General features: G+C 46.7%; 1 protein-coding gene across 1 annotated transcript in view; it reads left to right on the top strand.

The window, feature by feature from the left end:
- TMEM266 (transmembrane protein 266) overlaps positions 1 to 3,563 on the top strand; it is a 94,825-nt gene extending 91,262 nt beyond the window's left edge. Inside the window, exon 10 of the mRNA XM_036769535.1 lies at positions 2,959 to 3,563. Coding sequence (XP_036625430.1) covers positions 2,959 to 3,563 — 605 coding nt within the window. The remainder of the gene's footprint in view (positions 1 to 2,958) is intronic.
- The last annotated feature ends 15,199 nt before the right edge of the window (positions 3,564 to 18,762 follow it).

Raw genomic sequence — 18,762 nt, 5'->3', positions numbered from 1 at the left:
ACCAAGAATACTCTATGACATTTGGGAAGATTGGAAACCAAATCCCCACTTGAAGATCCCCGCTAATATGGAGTTCCCTGCCACCCAAGGCCACCCATACCACTTTGGATCAGCTCTTATTGTCAGGAATTCTTTTCTTCCAGCCCAAATCTGCCTCTCTTATTCATTCTTTGAAGTTCTGGTACCTGGAAACAGGCAGAACAGTCCTGCTTGTCCATGACAGCCCTTCAAATCCTTAAAGACGGCTACTCTGTGTGTGTGTGTGTGTGTGTGTGTGTGTGTGTGTGTGTGTGTGTCCCCTACCCAACTATTCCAAAAGCCTTCTCTTCAGACGGGGCAGTACTAACACCTTCAACTGACCCCTCCATGTCAGGATTTCTTAGCCTTGTCACCTTCCTCTAGACATGCTCCCATTTTGTCAATGTCTTTTCTGAAAGATGGTGCCCAAGACTGAACTCTCTACTCCACGAGGTCTGACCAGAGCAAAGAAAGGTGATCAGTGTTAACGAGGTCAAAAGAAAGTTGGATTTGGAGCCAGAAGTCCAGTCCAAAATGTCTAATGGACAGCTGCTGACATGAAACAGTAGCTCAGGAGAGAGAATGAGAATGGAAATATATCATCTGAATCAATAAACCCCCAGGAGCTGACAAGGTCACCAAATGGAAGAAGGGAGAGAGAGAAAGAGAGACAGACACAGAGACAGAGAAAGACAGAGAGACAGAGACAGGGACAGAGACAGAGACAGAGAGAAAGACACAGGGACAGAGACAGAAAAAGAGAGACAGAGACAAGGACAGAGAGAAGAGACACACAGAGAGAGACAGCAAGACAGAGAGACAGAGAGAGAGAGAAAGACAGTCAGAGAGAGACAGAGAGACAGAGACAGAGAAGAGACACACAGAGAGAGAAGACAGAGAGACAGAGACAGGGACAGAGAGACAGAGAGAAAGACAGACAGACATAGAGACAGAGAAAGACAGAGAGACAGAGACAGGGACAGAGAAAAGAGACAGAGAGACAGATAGCAAGACAGAGAGAGAGAGACAGAGAGACAGATAGAGACAGGGACAGAGAGACAGAAAGACAGACAGACAGACAGAGAGCACCCAGGGCTGAACCTTGACATCTGACACCCTTTCTTAGGAATGATGAGCCAGTGTGGGAGACTGACAAAGGAACAGTCAGACAGGTAGAAAGAGAACCAGGAGAGCACCAGCCCTAGAGTCAGGAGGACCTCAGTTCAAATCTGTCCTCAGACACTTACTAGCTGTGTAACCTTGGGCAAGTCATTTAACTTTGGTTGACTCCCCCTGCCATTCCCCCCAAAAGAAAGAGAACCAGGAGAGAGCAGTGTTATGAAAACTCAGAGAAAGGAGCCATTCCAGGAGGAGAGGGCAGTCAGCCTTGGCAAGGGCTGCATAGCGGTCAAAGTGAATGAGAACTGAGAAAAGGCCATTAGATTTGGCCCTGAGGGGATCTTTGCTAACTTTGGAGAGAGTAGTTTCAGTGGAAAGATGAGGTGGAAGCCTCAAAAGCCTCCAGAGAGAGGGGAGGAAATTAAAGCAGCCGATAACTTTCTCAAGTAGTTTAGCCAAGAAGGGAAGGAGAGAGAGAAGATAATACCTTGAGGGGATCATGGGATCTAGTCAGGGTTTTTAAAGGCTAGAGGATGTGGGTGTGTTTACAGGCATTAGTAGACCAGGGAACGTTGAAGATTAGATTGCATCACTAAAAGTCCCTGGCCATCACAAATGCTCCATGGCCTGGATCATTCTTCGACCCCCATGCCCATTGCCCTTTCCCCAAACAGAACCAGAAAGAGATCAGAAAATGTCCAATTTAGGTAATCAGCCTAAACCTAATTAACAGCCTCTCTGCTCTTCTTTGCTGGGCCATGTGACATGAGGTGGGGAGCAGCTGTGCATTCTGGGGTTCCCCTCCTTGCCCCCCAGCCCAGCCAGACCAGGCCGACGTTTACCACCTCCACACTCCCCTCCCCCATCATTCACACCAAACTGACTCACATCTACATGACTGCTCCTTCCCACCCTCCTACCACTCTCAAACCACACTCAGACTCATAAACTTCCAAGCACTCAACACAAATGCTAACTCTCCATTAAGACTCACCCCTCTCTCCTCCACACCCAGACCTCTGTTCCACTCTCTGCTGTGACTCTTTGATGATGCCTAGCCTAGGCTAGGGGAATAAGCAGACAGCCATTCCCATGGTCTCAGGCACATGCACACAGCTTCTCTTCTCTGCCTCCCAACTTTTGACATGTAATGAGCTTAAAGTCCATTAAGAACCACTCCAAAAATATATTCTTTTCACAGAAACTGTTGTATCTTGGTCAGTCAGTCAACAAGCATTTATTAAGCACTTACACTATGCCAGGCATTTGTGTTAGGCACTGGGGATGTAATCTCAAAAGGCAATAACCCAATTCCTTTGCTCAAGGACTCACATTCTAATGGAGGAGAAAACACACAGATATCTGTACGTACAAGAAATACACAGTGTAAATGGAAGGGAGGTGAAGAGGGCAGGTCCTAGCAGTAAGGTGGGCAGAGGTAAGATGTAGGGAATCAAGAGAGGCTTCTTAAAGACAGTGAGATTTGAGCTGAGTCTTGAAGGTGGTCAGGGAAGCCAGGAGGCAAAGGTGAGGAGGAGGGAGAGTATTCAGCCAGGCCAGTCACAGAGAGATGGGATATCATGAGTGAATAACAGAGAGAAGACCAGTGTCCATGTATCCCAAAGTACATGGTGGGGAGGGAAGAATAAGAAGACTGGGAAGGTAGGAAGGGGCTAGGGGATGAAAGGCTTTAAAAGCCCAACAGAAGGTTTTAGATTTGATCCTGGAGGTGATAGGGAGCCACTGGAGTTTATTGAGTAGGGGCTTGGGGAGGTACATTGTCAGACCCTCTTAATTCCAACTTTTCTCATTTGCCTACAGACAGTGGGGTTCCTGAGCCGGCCATCTGTGTTATCACCACAGCCGCCATTGACATCCACCATCCTGACACCTCTTCTGACCGATTCACAGTGGACATGCCCCTGAAACTGGGTAGCAATGGCACGTGTCCCAGCATCACATCCGGGAGCATGTCCTGCTCTGTGGGCAGCTCAGTCACATGGGCCCAGAGTGACAGTAGTCAGACCTTGGGTTCCTCAACAGACTTCAGCACGACCCGGGATGAGTCATCAGAGCTCTGCCCTTTGGAACAAGTGGGGAACTTCCCCCCAGTGAAGCCCTCCCAGCCCCAAGTCAACAGCACTGTGGTCCAGGAACTACTGTCCTCCTTCTCAGAGGATTCCTGCTTAGCACAAAAAGGTTTGGACCTAGTAAATCTCAGAAGGCCTAGCCCAGCCAGTTCGGCCCTGACCAGCCCAGAGGTGGAACACAGGGTGAAGATGTATAATGAGAAGAATCAAGAAGGCTTCACCGTCTTTCAGATCAAGCCAGTCATCCATGTTCAGCCAAACCCCACCATGTTTGAAGATAAGTACAAGTCTTTGGAATCCAAAGATCAGAAGTTGAACCAGATCCCAGAGTCCTGACATGCTTTAAAATGGGGTTAGGGGAGGCAGGTGTGGGTAGTGGGGAGGGATTGGAGAAAAAAGGGAGGGGGGAGGATGGGAGACAATCATCTCACAGCTTTATGGGGACTATCACCAGCCAGAAGCAGGGCCTTGCTCCTCGTGTGGTCTGAGAACAAGCCCACTCTTCCTCCAGACACATGAGTCCTGAGAGCTGGCACAAATCCATTCTGCTCTGATTTCCGAAGGTCCATCCGCTAGCCCTTTGGCCAAGCCACTGCACTCTACAGTGACTTCCCAAGATGTTCAGGCTCTTCAGACTTCATTCTGAGCCTGGGAGTCAGGAAGGGGGGACTTTGGGGGGATGGGGCATGGCGAGGTGACAGTGGTTGTTTTTTTAAAAGTCATTTTTACAAAGACTGTTGGCCCTTATGCCAGGGTCCGGCTTTAGCCCGGGAGAGGACAGCTGAGGGCCAAATTCTCTTTCTCTGACTTCTTACATTTTCTTTGTACACAACAGCTCTAAACCCCTTTGTACCAATATTGTGGCTGCTTTTTATTTATTTTATTTCTGTGTATTTTTGACCCCAAAAGCCCTTTTCAGAGAATCTTCTGGAAGGTGAAGATGGGAAGAAATGGTGTCTGAGGCTTTCTCTGTTTCATTTGGCTTCCAATCTCATATTTCATATTTCTCATATTTCAATCTCATATGTCACATCTCTCATATTTCAGTCTCATATTTTTATCATCAGGATCGTTGAATATTCATAAAACAAATCTAATTTTTGTCTTGGGACAACTCAGTAAAGTCCAAGAGCATGGGAATGGGCAAGGGGCTTTAATTATATTAATTTTTTAAACCTAGCTAAATTTACAAAGATATGGGGGCAGGGTGCAGGAGAGAAGGGGGAAAGGTCTTCCAGCCTTGAGGCCCAGGCCAGGCTTACAGAAGTGGCCAGACTTTTATCACTAAGTTTCAGATACTGACAGGCTGTTCACTAGGGGGAGGTGATGGGAACTCTGGGCAGTCCTTCAGCATTGGAGAAATCATTGTAATTAGCACAGGTAATTTTAAAATAGTGTACCTGTGTCTGAACTCAAGGTGAGTTCCCCCACATTACCTTACTACCTAGGCTGCAGCAACCTGTCCAGTGCCACTGGTCGGAGATTTTCAGGTACAAAATTATCTATTTAAGGCTCTATGTGGTGAGGTTACTCTTTCCCACAGTGAAGTCCTTCAGGCAGTGATACTCAAGTAGGTCACACTGGGGTATCCAACTGGCGCACCCAGAGTTCCCAGTCTTATCAGCCGAAAAACCTGGTCTCCTGACCCTCTCTCCCCTCTGAAGGAAGATGATTGGCCAGATCATCTGTAGTAACTTCAAAAGGGCCAGAATTTTATTTATTAATGTGGGTGCTCCCTCCCCTCACTCAACCAACAAACATTAAGCCCTCAAAGTGAGACAGAGCCAGCCTTCCAGATTCATACAGTCTAGGCAGGGGAAAACAACATGGATAGGTATATGATCAGTCAATCAGCATTAAACACCTGCTATGTGCCAGCTAAGCTCAGTGCTAAGCTCTGGGAATTCAAAGAAAGGCAAAAACCCTGTCTCTGCCTTCAAGGAGATCACAGTCTGACAGGGGAGACCTGTAAACAACTGCATACAAACAAGACATATTTTTGTTGTTTGGTCATTTTTCAGTTGTGTCTGATAGAGAGGATAAACTGTGGATGGTCTCAGAAGAAAGACACTATAACTGAGGAGGACCAGGAAAGGCTTTTTGCAGGAAGGGAGTTGTAGCAGAGACCCGAAGAAAGCCAGGAGGCAGAGATGAGGAGGGCAAGTATTCCAGGCACAAGGGACAGCCAGGGAGAAAGGCTTGGTTGGGTATGCATAATCGATAAGAGGTAATCTTGCAGGGTGAGACACTGACTGTTGGTGAGTGGGAAATGCCTCCTGTAGCAGGTGATGTTCGTCCTGAGCCTGGAAGGTTTCTAAGACAAAAAGGCGAGGACAGAGCACCTCCCAAGCATGGAGGACGGCCTGGGCAAAGATGTGGAGATGGAGGAACAATAGAAAGGTGAGTCTGGCTGGACCGCAGCACTCATGAAGGGGAGTGATGTATAACTGAGGCCAGGCCACGGAAGACCTTCCCTGACAAATGGAGCGCCTCCAGGAGTGATGGCCTGACAGTTGCCTTCCCCAGCGGTCTGATGAACCCTACCCCACAGACCAGGCTTGGACAGGCCCATGGTACATCACCAGCCCATGGCCGGCAGAGCTTCCAAGAACCACGAGTCACTCCCTCTGGGATGAGGCACCCCTCAATTGGCGTGATCAGATAACACATCACTGACACCAGCCAATGACCATGTTACACAATAATTTGAATGATCACATTTGTAAATGTAGCAACACTTTGGACTTACTTTCCTACCTTGCGTAGCCAAGAAAGGCCACCACATCTCAGCCTTGGGGCTCCAGGGGTACTCTTGAGAGGCAATGGGAGGGGTTCTTTCAATGCTATTGGCTGAAGCCCCTATTCTGGTGTGTCCTCCCCAACGGCAATCACCAGTTAGAGTTAGTATCTTCCCTATATCATTGATAGTACTGTTATAGGTGTCTCAGTATCATTTGGCCAATTAACATAAATTAGAGATATTTACTGAAAAGATATAACCAGAAGCAAAGTACAAAACACTCCACGACCATCACAAAACACAAAAGCACAAAACATGCCCCCCAAATCAGGAGGCTCCTCTCTATATTTTGGCCCCCAGGGGACAAGGCTCAGAGGAGCAGCTACAAATCATTTGCCCCATCAAGTTTACATCTGAATGTGCCATAGTCTGTCAATAGACGAAGTTATTCTCTAGCTTGCAGAACATGGTACTGGCCGCCTTCAATCCACCCCTTAGGGCTATGCCCATCTCTGTTCTTCTGTTATAGACTCCCATTCTTGGACCTTTTGAGATCTGACAAGGTTCTGTACAAAGTAAAGAAGACACAAAGAGGGGTTGGCCCCTTCCCAGACACAGCTTTGCCCAGGGGTCACCAGCTGGTTTGATGGGGTAGAAAGGGCACCCTTCCCCTCCCCCCTGCCTTTTGTGGCCAAGCAGGAAAAAAAAAGGGACTTTTCATATATTCTCCCAGCTCTGGCTCAGCAGCCAAACCAAAAGGTCTTTCCTTTACCACACAGTAGGTAAACAGACAGGCAGAGGATTCCTGTGCAAGCTTAGAAGTTACAGGCTCACATCCAGTTTCTTCTGAATGGGCAACTGCACCAGGCAGGACTCAGTGCACACGAGCCTAAGAATGGGGTTCTTCGGCCACGCTCTCCATTGCATAAAAATCAATCAACAAGCAGTTATTACATGCCTACTGATATCCACACTTAGGAGGCAGTGTGGCTTAGTGGGCAGAGTATTGGGCTCAGTCAATGAACATTTATTAAGCACCTACTATGTGCTAGACACTGCACCAAGAAGTTCAGAGCCAATTTCTGTGTTCAGAGCCAAGAAGACCTAGATTCAAATCCTGCCTCTGATGCTAACTCTGTGACCCTGAACAAGTCATGAAATCTCAGTTGCCTCATCTGTAAGATGAGGATAATAGTTCTATAGTACTTGCCTCCTGGCATAGTTGTTGGGATCCACACAAATGTCAGTTGTTATTATTAGGAAAAAGAGGACTTGGAATGAGAAGATCTGGATTCAAATCCTGGTTCTGACACTCACCATCTGTGTGACTTTGGATAAGTCTTTTAACATCTCTTGGCCTTAGCTTCCCCTAAAATTTGGCTTGAGAGAGCTCTTCCAACTGGAAAATCCTGTGATCCCATAGCAAGCTTTAAGAATTACAAAGCACTTTCTTCCCAACATCTTTGTGAGGTGGGTAAGACATTTTAAAAGGCAGCGCATGGGGCAGGAGGGGCGACCCAGGGCTTGGGACTGGAAGGACAGGGAGTGGCAGCTTTGTAGCAATATGAATCAACAGTGTGATGTCACAGCCATAAAACATAATGGGCTTGGAGGCTACATTAGCCATTAACGTGAATGCCCAGAAGTAACAGGAGATGATGGGCCCTCTGTGTTCTGCCCTGGTCTGACCACACCTGGAGTGGCGCGTTCTGCATTCTAAGCAGGACATTGACAAGCTTGAAACTGATGAGCCACATGGCCTAGTAGGTGCCATGCCTGATGTAAGAGTCACAGGGACACTTACTGTCTGCGTGATCCTTAACCTCTTTGTTCCCCCTGCCCTCCCCAAGACCGTGAGCTGCAGAACGGTTCCTGGTGCTGATTGGTGGAAGGAGCTCCCTTTGCCAATTAGATCACAGGCTTAGACCAACATCAGTATCCTAGAAGGGGCCTAGAGGAAGAGAAACAGAAGGATGAGGGTCCGGATGGAGGAAATGGGGATTTCGGTGTAGAGCACGGAAGACTGGGTTGGAAAGAGGAGGAGGAGGAGGAGGAAGAGACTGTAACAGCTGTCTCAGGTGTTTGCCCTGTTATCAAGTAGAGGATGGATTCGCTGTGTTTTTCATGAGTCTAGAGGGTGGAATTATGGGTAGTGGTTGGAACTTGGGGCAAGGCAGATTGTGGCTGTAGAAGAAAACACCACAACAATGAGAACTCTAATAAAAGGAGAATGGGCTGCCCCAGCAGCTAAGTGAGTTACTCCTCACTGAAGAGAATATGGATGTCCGCTAGGGTCATAGGATCGTGAATCTAGATCTGAAAAGGGACTCAGTGATAGTCTAGTCCAATCTCCCTTCCCCCATTTTACAGATGAAGAAACTGAGGCCCAGAGAAGTTAAGGGTCTTCGTTAAGGCTACATAGATAATAAATCGCCAAAGTAGGATTAGAACTCAAGCCCTCAGATTCCAGAACTCAAAGTTCTCATTTAGGGAGAGGTCAGACTAGATGGCCTCTATGCTGAATTAAAATTCTGGGAACATTCTATTGAATTCTGCTCAGAAAAATGCAGGAATTTTGGGAACCTGGCCTGAGAGTCTCCCTGACATCTGGGTTGCCAAAGTCACGGAGGTTTCACAGTCTTATCTCTGTCATTTCCTGACTTCGGGTTAGTCTCTGTACCTCTCTCTGTGTCTTTCTCATGGAAGGCCATGAGCAATTCCCACTGGGAGAAGTAATGCTTTCCTGGAGACTGCAGCAGTCTCTGAAATTCAATGGCATGAGTTCAGATCCTGCCTCTGTTGATGATGGTGTGACCTTGAGCAAGCTACATCTGCCTACTTCAGTTTCCTCTTCTGTAAAATAAGGGAGATGGACTAGGTGGCCTTTTGGTGGAGCATCTTCTAGTTCTTGGGCTATGATCTTAAAGAGATCTTCAATGTTATTTTATTAACTGCTTCGTATGGCTTTTTAAGATTTGCAGAGTACCCTGCCTAGCTTATCACATTTTAACCTCACAACTACCAAGTAAGATGGGTCCCAGAAATGACAGATGAATAAATGGAGGCTCAAATACTCAAATGATTTCCCTGTGGTTATATGGCCAGTAAGTGTCAAAGGCAGGATTGAACTGAAGTCTCTTCCTGATTCCCAGCTCAGGGCTCTATAATAAGTCCCATTCCATGTTGCTGTTGCTTTCATGTGGGGACACGTTCAGTATCATCTCTGGAAACTGTCAAATGAGTAGGTAAAGGCACTAAAGAGGGACTGAGGCCTTCATTAGGCAATGACAGATCAATAAAGGAATGTAAAGCATTCAAAGGTGGGGTGGGGAGGGTGCTTTTAGTATGGCCCCTGCAATGCCTCTCCCCTCCTCTCTGGTCCCACCACCCCTTTGAGAATCTGATACAGAATCTCATTTCACCACCCTGGATGATTGCAATGGTCTCCCAACAGTTTTTCCCATCACCCCTCTCTTCCTCCCCCAAACCATCCTTCTCACTCCGCCAGACTAATTTTCCTGATGCATAGGTCTACCCGGCCATGTCCTTCTTCTGCTCAAACACCTTCAATGGCTCTGTCACCTATCAAGTCAAGTTCAGATTGGCATTCAAGGCCCTCTGTAATCTGCTACCACCTTACCTTTCAAGCCCTATTTCACAAAATTCTTATTCCCATTTGCCACACTCCATTCGAATTGGGTTATTCTCTGTTTTCCATGCTCATGCTGTGCTCTTTTGCCCACAGCAATAAGGAAATCTGGGTTCAAGTCTCAGGATACTTCCTAACACTGACTGCTGACAAACCATTTTCCCTCCTCTGAGACTCAGTTTCCCTATCTGTCAAATTTAGATAATAATCTTGCCATTATCTGCCTTACTATGTAAATCTTGAAGTGCCAGACAATGTCAGCATTAGCTGACATTTCTCACGGTGGATTTTGCTCACATTTTACCTATACCTGCACTGTTCCTTCTTCCCTTTTCATCTGTTGAATTCACACTCATCCTTAAAACCCAACTCCAATGCTACCTCCTCCAGGCGATCTTCTTTTCTAAACTTAGCACCTTCCCCCTTGTTCTACACATAGGAGTTATGTGGGATCATAGAGTTAGAGCTGGAAGGGACCTAAAGAGGTCATCAAGTCCAACCCCTTCTTTTTATGAATAAGAAAGGCAAAGCTGTGGCACAGGGATGTTAAGGTCACATAGGTAAAGAAAATAGCAGAGCTGGGATTTCAACCCCCTGTCCTAAGATTCCAAACCTAGTACTTTTTCTGCTATGCTATGCTAATTCTAATAAATGTGCAGACCTTGTGTCACACATGAAAGATGATGGTATATTTGGTGGTCCTTCTTACTCCTCTGGTTCATCACATCTGCCCAGAAAATTTGGGAATTTGAGTATCTAATAACATGCCCCTCCTACCCACTACAACTTCCACCTCAAGGGTAGAATCACCAGTTCCCCCTTACAAGCACAGGTGGCTCCTAAGGCTCAACATATGGACAGGTTTATTTGGAGTTTAATCAAAGATCAGAGAAAATACCCAGTAGTAAACTCAACCACCTCCTGTACTTCCTCAGGTAGGATTCCAGCAGGGAGTTGTTTCCCTACATAAGTTTTCCCCTGTTTAGCTCTACTAGCTGGTTGTATAGCATTGCTTCTCCACTAGCTCACACCTCTAGCAGTTTACTGTTCCACCTCTCCTCTCCTGCAATTCTTTTCAGCTTCCAGCAGATGGCTCCAGTACTATTTACAACCTTTTGTCCCATGAGTTAGCCTGCCAGCAGTCTTCCTGCAGTTCTCTTCAACTCCCAGTAGATGGCGGCTGTTCCCTTTCTTGGGGGATCAGTTTGTTTTCTGTCTCCAAAACCCTCTGGCTAAATTGTATCACAGCTCAAAAACACAGTTCCAAGGGATTCTATTTCTAGAGATTTCTCCTGCAGTCTCAAGTCTTATATGCAAGACATCTCCCAGGAACTCCAGGAGAAATCTTCCTGTGCATCCAACAAGAGGCTTTCTTTCTCCAATTCCATTTTGGCTTATGACTTTGGCTTACCTGACTTATCACAGTTGATATGTTTTCCCTACCAGCAACCAAGTGGGTACTCCCCCCACCCCCACCCCCACTCCCAGAGCTAGAGGCTCAGGTAATTACCTCTCTTTCAGAGACAAGCACCTGAGGGCACCAGGGACTGCCCTGGGGTGGATTATTCAAGCAAGGCAAGTCTGCTTCCCAAAATAAATAAGGAGGCATCCATATACTTTCCTTGTCTACTGCACATGGAGAAGGGAAAGATTTGCTACAAATGTTTGTAAAATATCCTGACTCAATCTCCAGTGAAATTTTAGGGTAATTGTAAGAATCAAATAACACGATGGCCTTATTTGCTGAAAATTCTCCTTTTTGAAAAAATGTGGTAAGATCTGTTTCATGGGTTGTTACTATCACTGTCAGTTAAGGGTCAACCTACTGAAGATGATTTTCTCCATACGTAGCTGGTTTGGTCCTCAAATAGCAGACACAGTTTGTCTCTAGGCCCACACTCAAGTCTTTCTATCTTGTTAGAACTGTCAGGACCTACATTCCCCTGGCATCATTCCTGAGAATTCAAAGTCAGACTGGACAAGCATTGTTCCAGTAACCATGAAATGTAAAAAGACCCAGAACAAATCTTACTGTGCCCTGGGATGCTCCATGGAGAAATGGGGAAGTATGAAAAAAGAACTTGTACAGCAGGGAGAATATTTGTATCAACGCAGATTCACTAAAACACAATGGAAAGAACCTTGGCTTAGGAATCTGAGGACCTGAGTTCAAATCCTACCTCACAGGAAGCTATAAGGATGTTGTTAGTACATGTATCTTAGACAGATCCTGTGAATGGACAATAACCTGGATCTAGAACTGAACTGGAGGAAGAAAACCAGCTGTATTACATGAAGGAAATAGGACCAGGCTTTTAAGGATCTCAGGCTGCTCCATGGAATGACGATCCATCAGTATTCTCCTGGTGACGCCATATGGCTAGTCTGTGGAGCAGAATGATGTGCAGAATCAAAAGTGCTTAGGAAGAAATTATGAATACCAAGTGGTCTTGGCCAGGCTTCACTCAGCTTACAGTTCCCTGATGTTTTAGGTTCAATATCAGAACAAAATGAGACACACATAAGTCATTCAACAGATTTAAAAAAGGAGATGTAGTTGGCCATGGCAGGGGAAGGATATCCAAACAAGGACACCAAGGGCTGATTTAGCTGAGTGAAGTTCTCCCGCTTCCGAGTTACCCATCCATCATGGTCAGTAAGCTAGGCTGAAGCGCTTGTACTTGTTTTAAATCAGATAAGCCAGAACCGATATCAACCACCCAAGCCTTTAGACTCCTGAACCAATCAATTTCCAGGGTGACCTCAATACTTTTTAAGGAAAAATCAGCTCAATCTGCATGAGGGGAAGAGAGTTAGAATGTTGTTCCAACCAGCTTAGAAAAAAAAAGGACAGGGAAGGAGAAGATATCTGTAGCGATAGAAACACAATGGCCACTGTGAGGCCAACAAAAAGCTTATTAAAAGGAAGCCAGACTGAGTAATTGTAATGACCAACCTTGGTGCAGGAGAACAGATAATGAAAGAGAAGTGGGGGGCTACAAATGCAGAATGCCATGTACATTGTCAGACATGACCACTTTTGGGGGCTGGTTTTGCTTACCTGTTTTTCCTTGTTACACAAGGGAGGATTTAAACCATGGGAGCAGGGAGGAGACAGACAGAAGGAAGGTGCTATGTCCAGAAAGCAGACACCATCAGTAAAACTTGTTAAAGAAAAATTACCTAATGAAAATGCCTAGAACATTTCAAAGATTCACCGCAGGCATAAATGGGGGCAGTATATTCATTTAGTAAGTATTTGCATTGGCTCTGATGTGCTGGGCACTCCAATACTGCCAAGGATGACTTGCACCCAAATGGTAGGAGAGACATCAGGACGCAGGAAGGGGAGCACTGAGGAAGATGAGACAGCCTTCACTGAGGCAGGCTGAGCCTCAGACAGGAGATTGCAGCTTGTCCCCCAGCCTGGCTGCACCTACAGTTTTTCCAGTCTGGTAGGATCTGGCACCGATGAAGCTGAGCTCACACTGGCCTGAAGGACTCAGAGTTCTGACAGGTCATAGAAAGCAACTTGGAATCATAGCCCCAAAGTCACCAAGCCTTAGACCCTTTAATCCAGTGATACCCCAACAAGGTACCAACCTCAAAAGATCAAAGGCAGAGGAAAAGGACCCATCTGCACAATCTTTACAGCAGCTCTTTCTATGCTAGTAAAGGACTGAGAACACCTGGAGGTGGCAGTGCAAATCGTGGTCAGTGAAAGGAGCAGGATATTACAACACCATAAGAAATGACCAACGTGAAGGGTTCAGAGAAACTTGGGAAGACTTGTCTGCACGGATGCGGTGAAATCCCTGAAACTAACCAGGTGGACAGTTTGCACATTCACCACCTACACTGAGTGTCTCAGAAGTTCTTAGTAGTTTGGAACTGCACTAAGACTTTTGGGATACCATTTGTACATACATGCACACACATATTTGTGTGTACACTTATACGCATGCCCATATGTGATATAAATATACACACATACATTTATGTATATACAAATATACATGTACAAATTCCCATGTACACATATACTTTTGTGTTACATACAAATATATTTAGTATAAATGGATACACACATATATGTGTGTATACAAATATATGGAGCTGTAGTATACAAACATGTATGTAAATATATACACATTTACATATACATATTTATCTAGGTGGTAAAGGACTGCTCTGTTTTTGCCATTTCCCCCCCACCCCAGTACCTCTCTTTCCTTCTCTCTATTAACTTCTAAAATGCTTTCCTGGTGGCCCTTAAAAAAAAAACTTTCCACCTCTCCCCAATCCTTCCCCCAAGAAGAAGCCCTCTTGCTTTGTTCTTTGTATTTCTGAGTGTTTGTTATAAAATTAAATTCATAATTTAAAATAATTCTTTTCAAAGGCATACCAAGTTCCCCCCAGATAATTGTACTCTCTCATCAGAGGATTAAGAAATACTGCTTTTTAAAAAAAAACAAAACTAGTTTTACCAACTCTTCAGCATGCCTGATGTCATTTTTTTTCTTCAAATAAACTATATTACTTTTGAAAACCTAAAGTTAAAGACTGCCATCAAGGAGGCATGTGACCAGAAGAGGAGGTAGGCAAGGTCCAGGACACAAGATAAAGGGGTCACCCACAGAGGGATAGCCCACATTTTGTCCTACTATCTACAAAATATTCAAAGACACCAAGACAAGTCTCTGATTCATTAGGAGGCTCCTCTTTGGATGGCTTATGGCAAGATAGGAAGACTCACGTAGAATCAGAGGGCAGAGATGGGCTGTGATCCCACCAGAGGAGAAAGCCCACAGAGACGAGATCATGGACCCACCAGATGTTTCTGAAGTTATAAACGGCATAATTCTCATGATCAAGATGGGAAGAGCCAGGAGAGGTGAATCAGGACACGGAGGTGCCTTGCTCCATTCTGGACTAAATGAGCTGAAGGGTCCTTCCAGCTCTAAATCTCATGATCCTTTTTTCTTGGCCTAAGTGATGGCTTCTTCACCTGTAATTCCTTCACTGAAAGCATGCAAAGCCTCCCAGCCTCCTCATCCACTGTGCAAAGTGGAAAAGGGGACAAATGTTCTTTCACCAGGTTTAGCCAGCCCTGCTTCTGGAGGCAAATGGAGGGGGCCCCACGTGTCTCCCTTGGCCGGCATAGGGGCCTGGCTGGGTGCTTAGTCTGAGCCTTGACAGCTTCCTGCTTTGGGAAGAGAGGAGAGAAGGCTCCAGAGCTCTAACTGGGGTCTGCAGGCTCTCTGGCTGTGCCCACCCTGCTCAGGGGCTGGCTCCCATGCTTGGGTAGGGAGAATGCTTCAGGTGGGGATGCCCAGACAGTCAGGCAGGGCTGGGCAGGGCAGGGCAGTCAGTCAACAAACATCCATTAAGAGCTTAGCACGTGGGGCTAGGGAAGGGCTGCTGGGGCAGCTTGCTTGGGGAGACAAGCTTTCCATTTCTGGAGTCATCCTCCGATCCATCCTGGAAAGGGTGTGGCAGCATACTCGCCCATGGCGCCACTCACCAGCCCTCTAATTTTCCAGGTCACAATAGGGTTTCCCTTCCCAGGTCACCATGTCCCTTTTTGTACTGTGTCCCTCCTGGAATGGAAGGACTCTCTCCATGACCCTTCTGTGTCACAAAAGGTTTCCATTCTCCCCCATTGTATGAGTCTAGGAATTAGGGCTGCAAAGTGCTTCAAAGATCATCCAGTCCTTCATATAACAGATGAGGATGCTGAGGCTGGGAGGGGGGAACAGCTGCTTGCCCAACGTCACACAGAAAGTAGAGTTGGGATTTGAATCCAAGTCTGGTGATTTCAAATTCCACGGTCCTCCACAGCCTCCTCCCCATGCTGAACAGCTTTAGACTTTTAAGGAGAATTCAGTTTGGTCTGATCCCATGTAGTACAATGAACGCACAAGTCAGATCAAGTCAATAAGCACTTATTAAGCACTTGTTGTGTGCCAAGCACTGGGGATACACAGAGAATAGCAAGACAGGCTGGGGCATCTGAGAGGACTTCCTAGAAGCCATGGCCCCTAAATGGGGCTTTGAAGGATGAGGAGGAATTCAGCCAAGGGATGGAGAGAGGCAGAAGGGAATGGGGGCTGAGTGTTCCAGAGATAGCCTGTGCCAAGGCACCAAGGTGGGAAGGCACAGGGCGGGTTTGGGTTTGCATAATGGAGCCGGGGAAAGGTGAATATGTCATGTTGTTTACCTGGAGCAGAGCAAGACCTTCAAGGATTATTAGTTCAGTTCAGATTCACCTCCTTTGGGAAAGCTGGGGACTCCAGCCTGACCCATGCCCCAGAACCCCCAAATTCTAAGTCGACACTGGGTTCCATCTGGAAGGGCTTTCCCCCCAAACCTATCCTTGGTTCATCTGCCCTCACCCAGAGTCTCCCTGGGAGCCTCAGATCCTGGCCTAATTCTGCTTTTGGCTTCTCTGAAGGAGCTGTCAGCTTCCACCCATGCATGCATGCACCCAGCTAACCCCGGATTTCAGACACACTGCAAATAGAAACAGAGAACAGAGTGTGGCCACTGGATTCTGCAATCATGCTTGTCTAGGTCAGATCCCCTTTCTCCACCTAGGCATAAAATCTATGGAGGCCCAAGTCCCGTCGTATTTCACAGACATTAAATGCTCAATATAACCCTAATGAAGTTAGCTTCTTAGGCTCCAATATTGAAAAAAGTTTGATATTGGCGTCTGGTGCATATTTAATTTAATTACCCAAAGAAAATGATGGAATGTCAGCTGCTGAAATTTATAGCCAGCTGCCAAAGAGATCGCTTTGGCGGGATTTTATGCAAAAATGCCGTCAGCGGTGTGGGGGAGCAAACTGTCTATTTATTCTGAAACAAGGAAATTAAATTGACGACCCCACCAATCAATCAGAACGTGAAAAGCCAGAATGAACAGCTTCAAAATTCTCCAATGACTCCGATTTATAGGCCACCTTTCACCAAAGGTCCCAGAGCCTTCCTAACATCAATTAAGCCTCTTAACTAGGTTGGGATTGTCTCCTCCACCTGCCAAATGAGGGAGCACAGGAGGCCCTGAGGGGAGGTGGGGGGAAGGGCGGCTCGCTTCATGCCACAAAGGAGTTCAATCGCCCTAGGCCTCAGTTTCTGCCTCTGTAAAATGAGGTCTTTTGATTAAATAATTTCTAATTTTGCTCACAATGGGGCAAGTCTAGGAATGGAATCCATTCTTGATTCTGAGCTTTGGGTGGGCTGGGGGGCAGCGGGAAGAGACAGACTTGTTTTTATTAATGTTAGCACGCATGTGGCAATCCATTGGGTCAAGGCTGCATATGAAACAACTGAGACCAGAATGGGATAGATGCACTAAGGCAATCGGGAGGAAGGACGACGGGACAGCAGATGACAATAAGCATAAAGACCAAGTTGAGTGTGAGAGCATGGGAGAGAGGAGGATAGGAGGCTGAGACCAGGGCGGTTTTCAAAAACCTAGTGCCTGAAAGAGGCATAAGGCCAAGAGAAAACCAGATGAAAGTGTGTGGCTGAAGTGAAACGGAGGTCATTGGAGCTGAAAAACTGGAGGAAGAGATCTGAGTCTTGAGTTCCTGAGGATGGTGGCTGGGGATGGGGTAGAGCCAAGGGAGCCAAGCGCTAAAGCCATAGAAAAAGTTGACCTGGAAGCCAATAAATGACATAAACCAAAGTGGGGAGGGCAGATTAGGTGGACCTCAAACGGAGAGAGGTCATGGAAGGATAATAATATAGGGAGGAAAGGTCTAGCAGCAGCTGAGTCCTGTGAGTCAGTGAAGGGGTCAGCCACCAGTGGACAGCTGGGAGGAATTTGGTATCTTCCGAAGAAGGCTGAGATGATGGTTGAAAAATCCGAGGAGGTGGCATTTTGTGGACAAGGAAGAGGTGGTTTTCGAGGGCCCAGTACAAAGGGTTAGATCATGAGTGAACTGGGTCAGGGTGGCCTGGAAAGAATGGAGATGTAAGGGGTTACAGGGATCAGCAGGAGGGTGTGGTCATGCAGTTTGCACCTTGGATGGTGGGACGGGGTGACCAGGACTGGGAAGGTGGGTTAACATGGCACCTACACTTGGCAGCACTTAATCAACAGAGGATTTGCTGAGTTAATCTGCCCTAATGTTCAAGATGGAGTTTGTTTTGATGTGGACGTCCACACATACAGCTCCTCCTCCAGGCACAGTTCCATCCTTGATGGAGAGCATGGCTTCCATAGGACCTCCAGCCTCCATAGCATTTTTCCTCCAGAAGTGCATCCGCCCCTCCCCAGCTCCCTCATGCTGCCCCTCAATCCAGTGAGGCCTTTCCTCTACCCACAGCCCCACAAGGGGATTAGCTGCATCTCTAACTGGAAACACATAAAAGCTTCCCAGCTAACATAGCCCTGCCTGCCTCAGTTAACCATGTCCTTCTCCATTACATTTCACGCCCATTCTCCCAGCCCTCTAGTTTTTGTACACCTCCTGATTCTCTGTGCCTTGACACTGGAACTCTTAATAGCTCACATCCCATGGCACTTTCGGGTTTATAAAGCACATTTGTCGTAACAAACCTGGTGGGTAGGCATTGTCTCCAGCTCACAGACGAGCAAAGTTATCACTCACCCCGATCTTCCAGTCCTGAGGGATACAGGATTCAAATGCAAGGCCCCCTTGCCTGTCCAGCCTCCTGCCCGCTCTTCCAGGCCCCCCACTCCATCCTCTGGCATTTGGACCCTCCTGCTTCTCATCTGTCAAGCCCTCCCCGCTCACCCTGACCTTCACTTTGGATGGATGGATGCTCTGACGTCCATCTTCCAACCTTGACTCCAGATATCTGCCTGCTCCCTTTATGACCCAATTCGTTTCTCCCACAAATGACTCCTCATTTTGCAAGCCCTTGCCCCAGGATAGATGAGAGTTTTGTTATTAGGCACCTATTGTGAGCAAGGCACTGTCCTATGCGCTGGGAACACAAAAGCGAAATCAAAACAGTCTCTGCTCTCAAAGAGCTTTACAATCTACCAGGGGATTACAACATTTATGCAAATACATTTAGGAGGCACTCAATGGGGGGGCTTCACAGAAGAGACGGCCCTTGAAGGAAGGGCATTTCAAGAGGTAGAGACGTAGAGGGAGGACGTCACAGGC

Source organism: Trichosurus vulpecula, chromosome 8 (genome assembly GCF_011100635.1).
Source record: "Trichosurus vulpecula isolate mTriVul1 chromosome 8, mTriVul1.pri, whole genome shotgun sequence".
Classification (NCBI taxonomy): domain Eukaryota; kingdom Metazoa; phylum Chordata; class Mammalia; order Diprotodontia; family Phalangeridae; genus Trichosurus; species Trichosurus vulpecula.
This window is presented reverse-complemented; position numbering and strand designations above follow the sequence as displayed.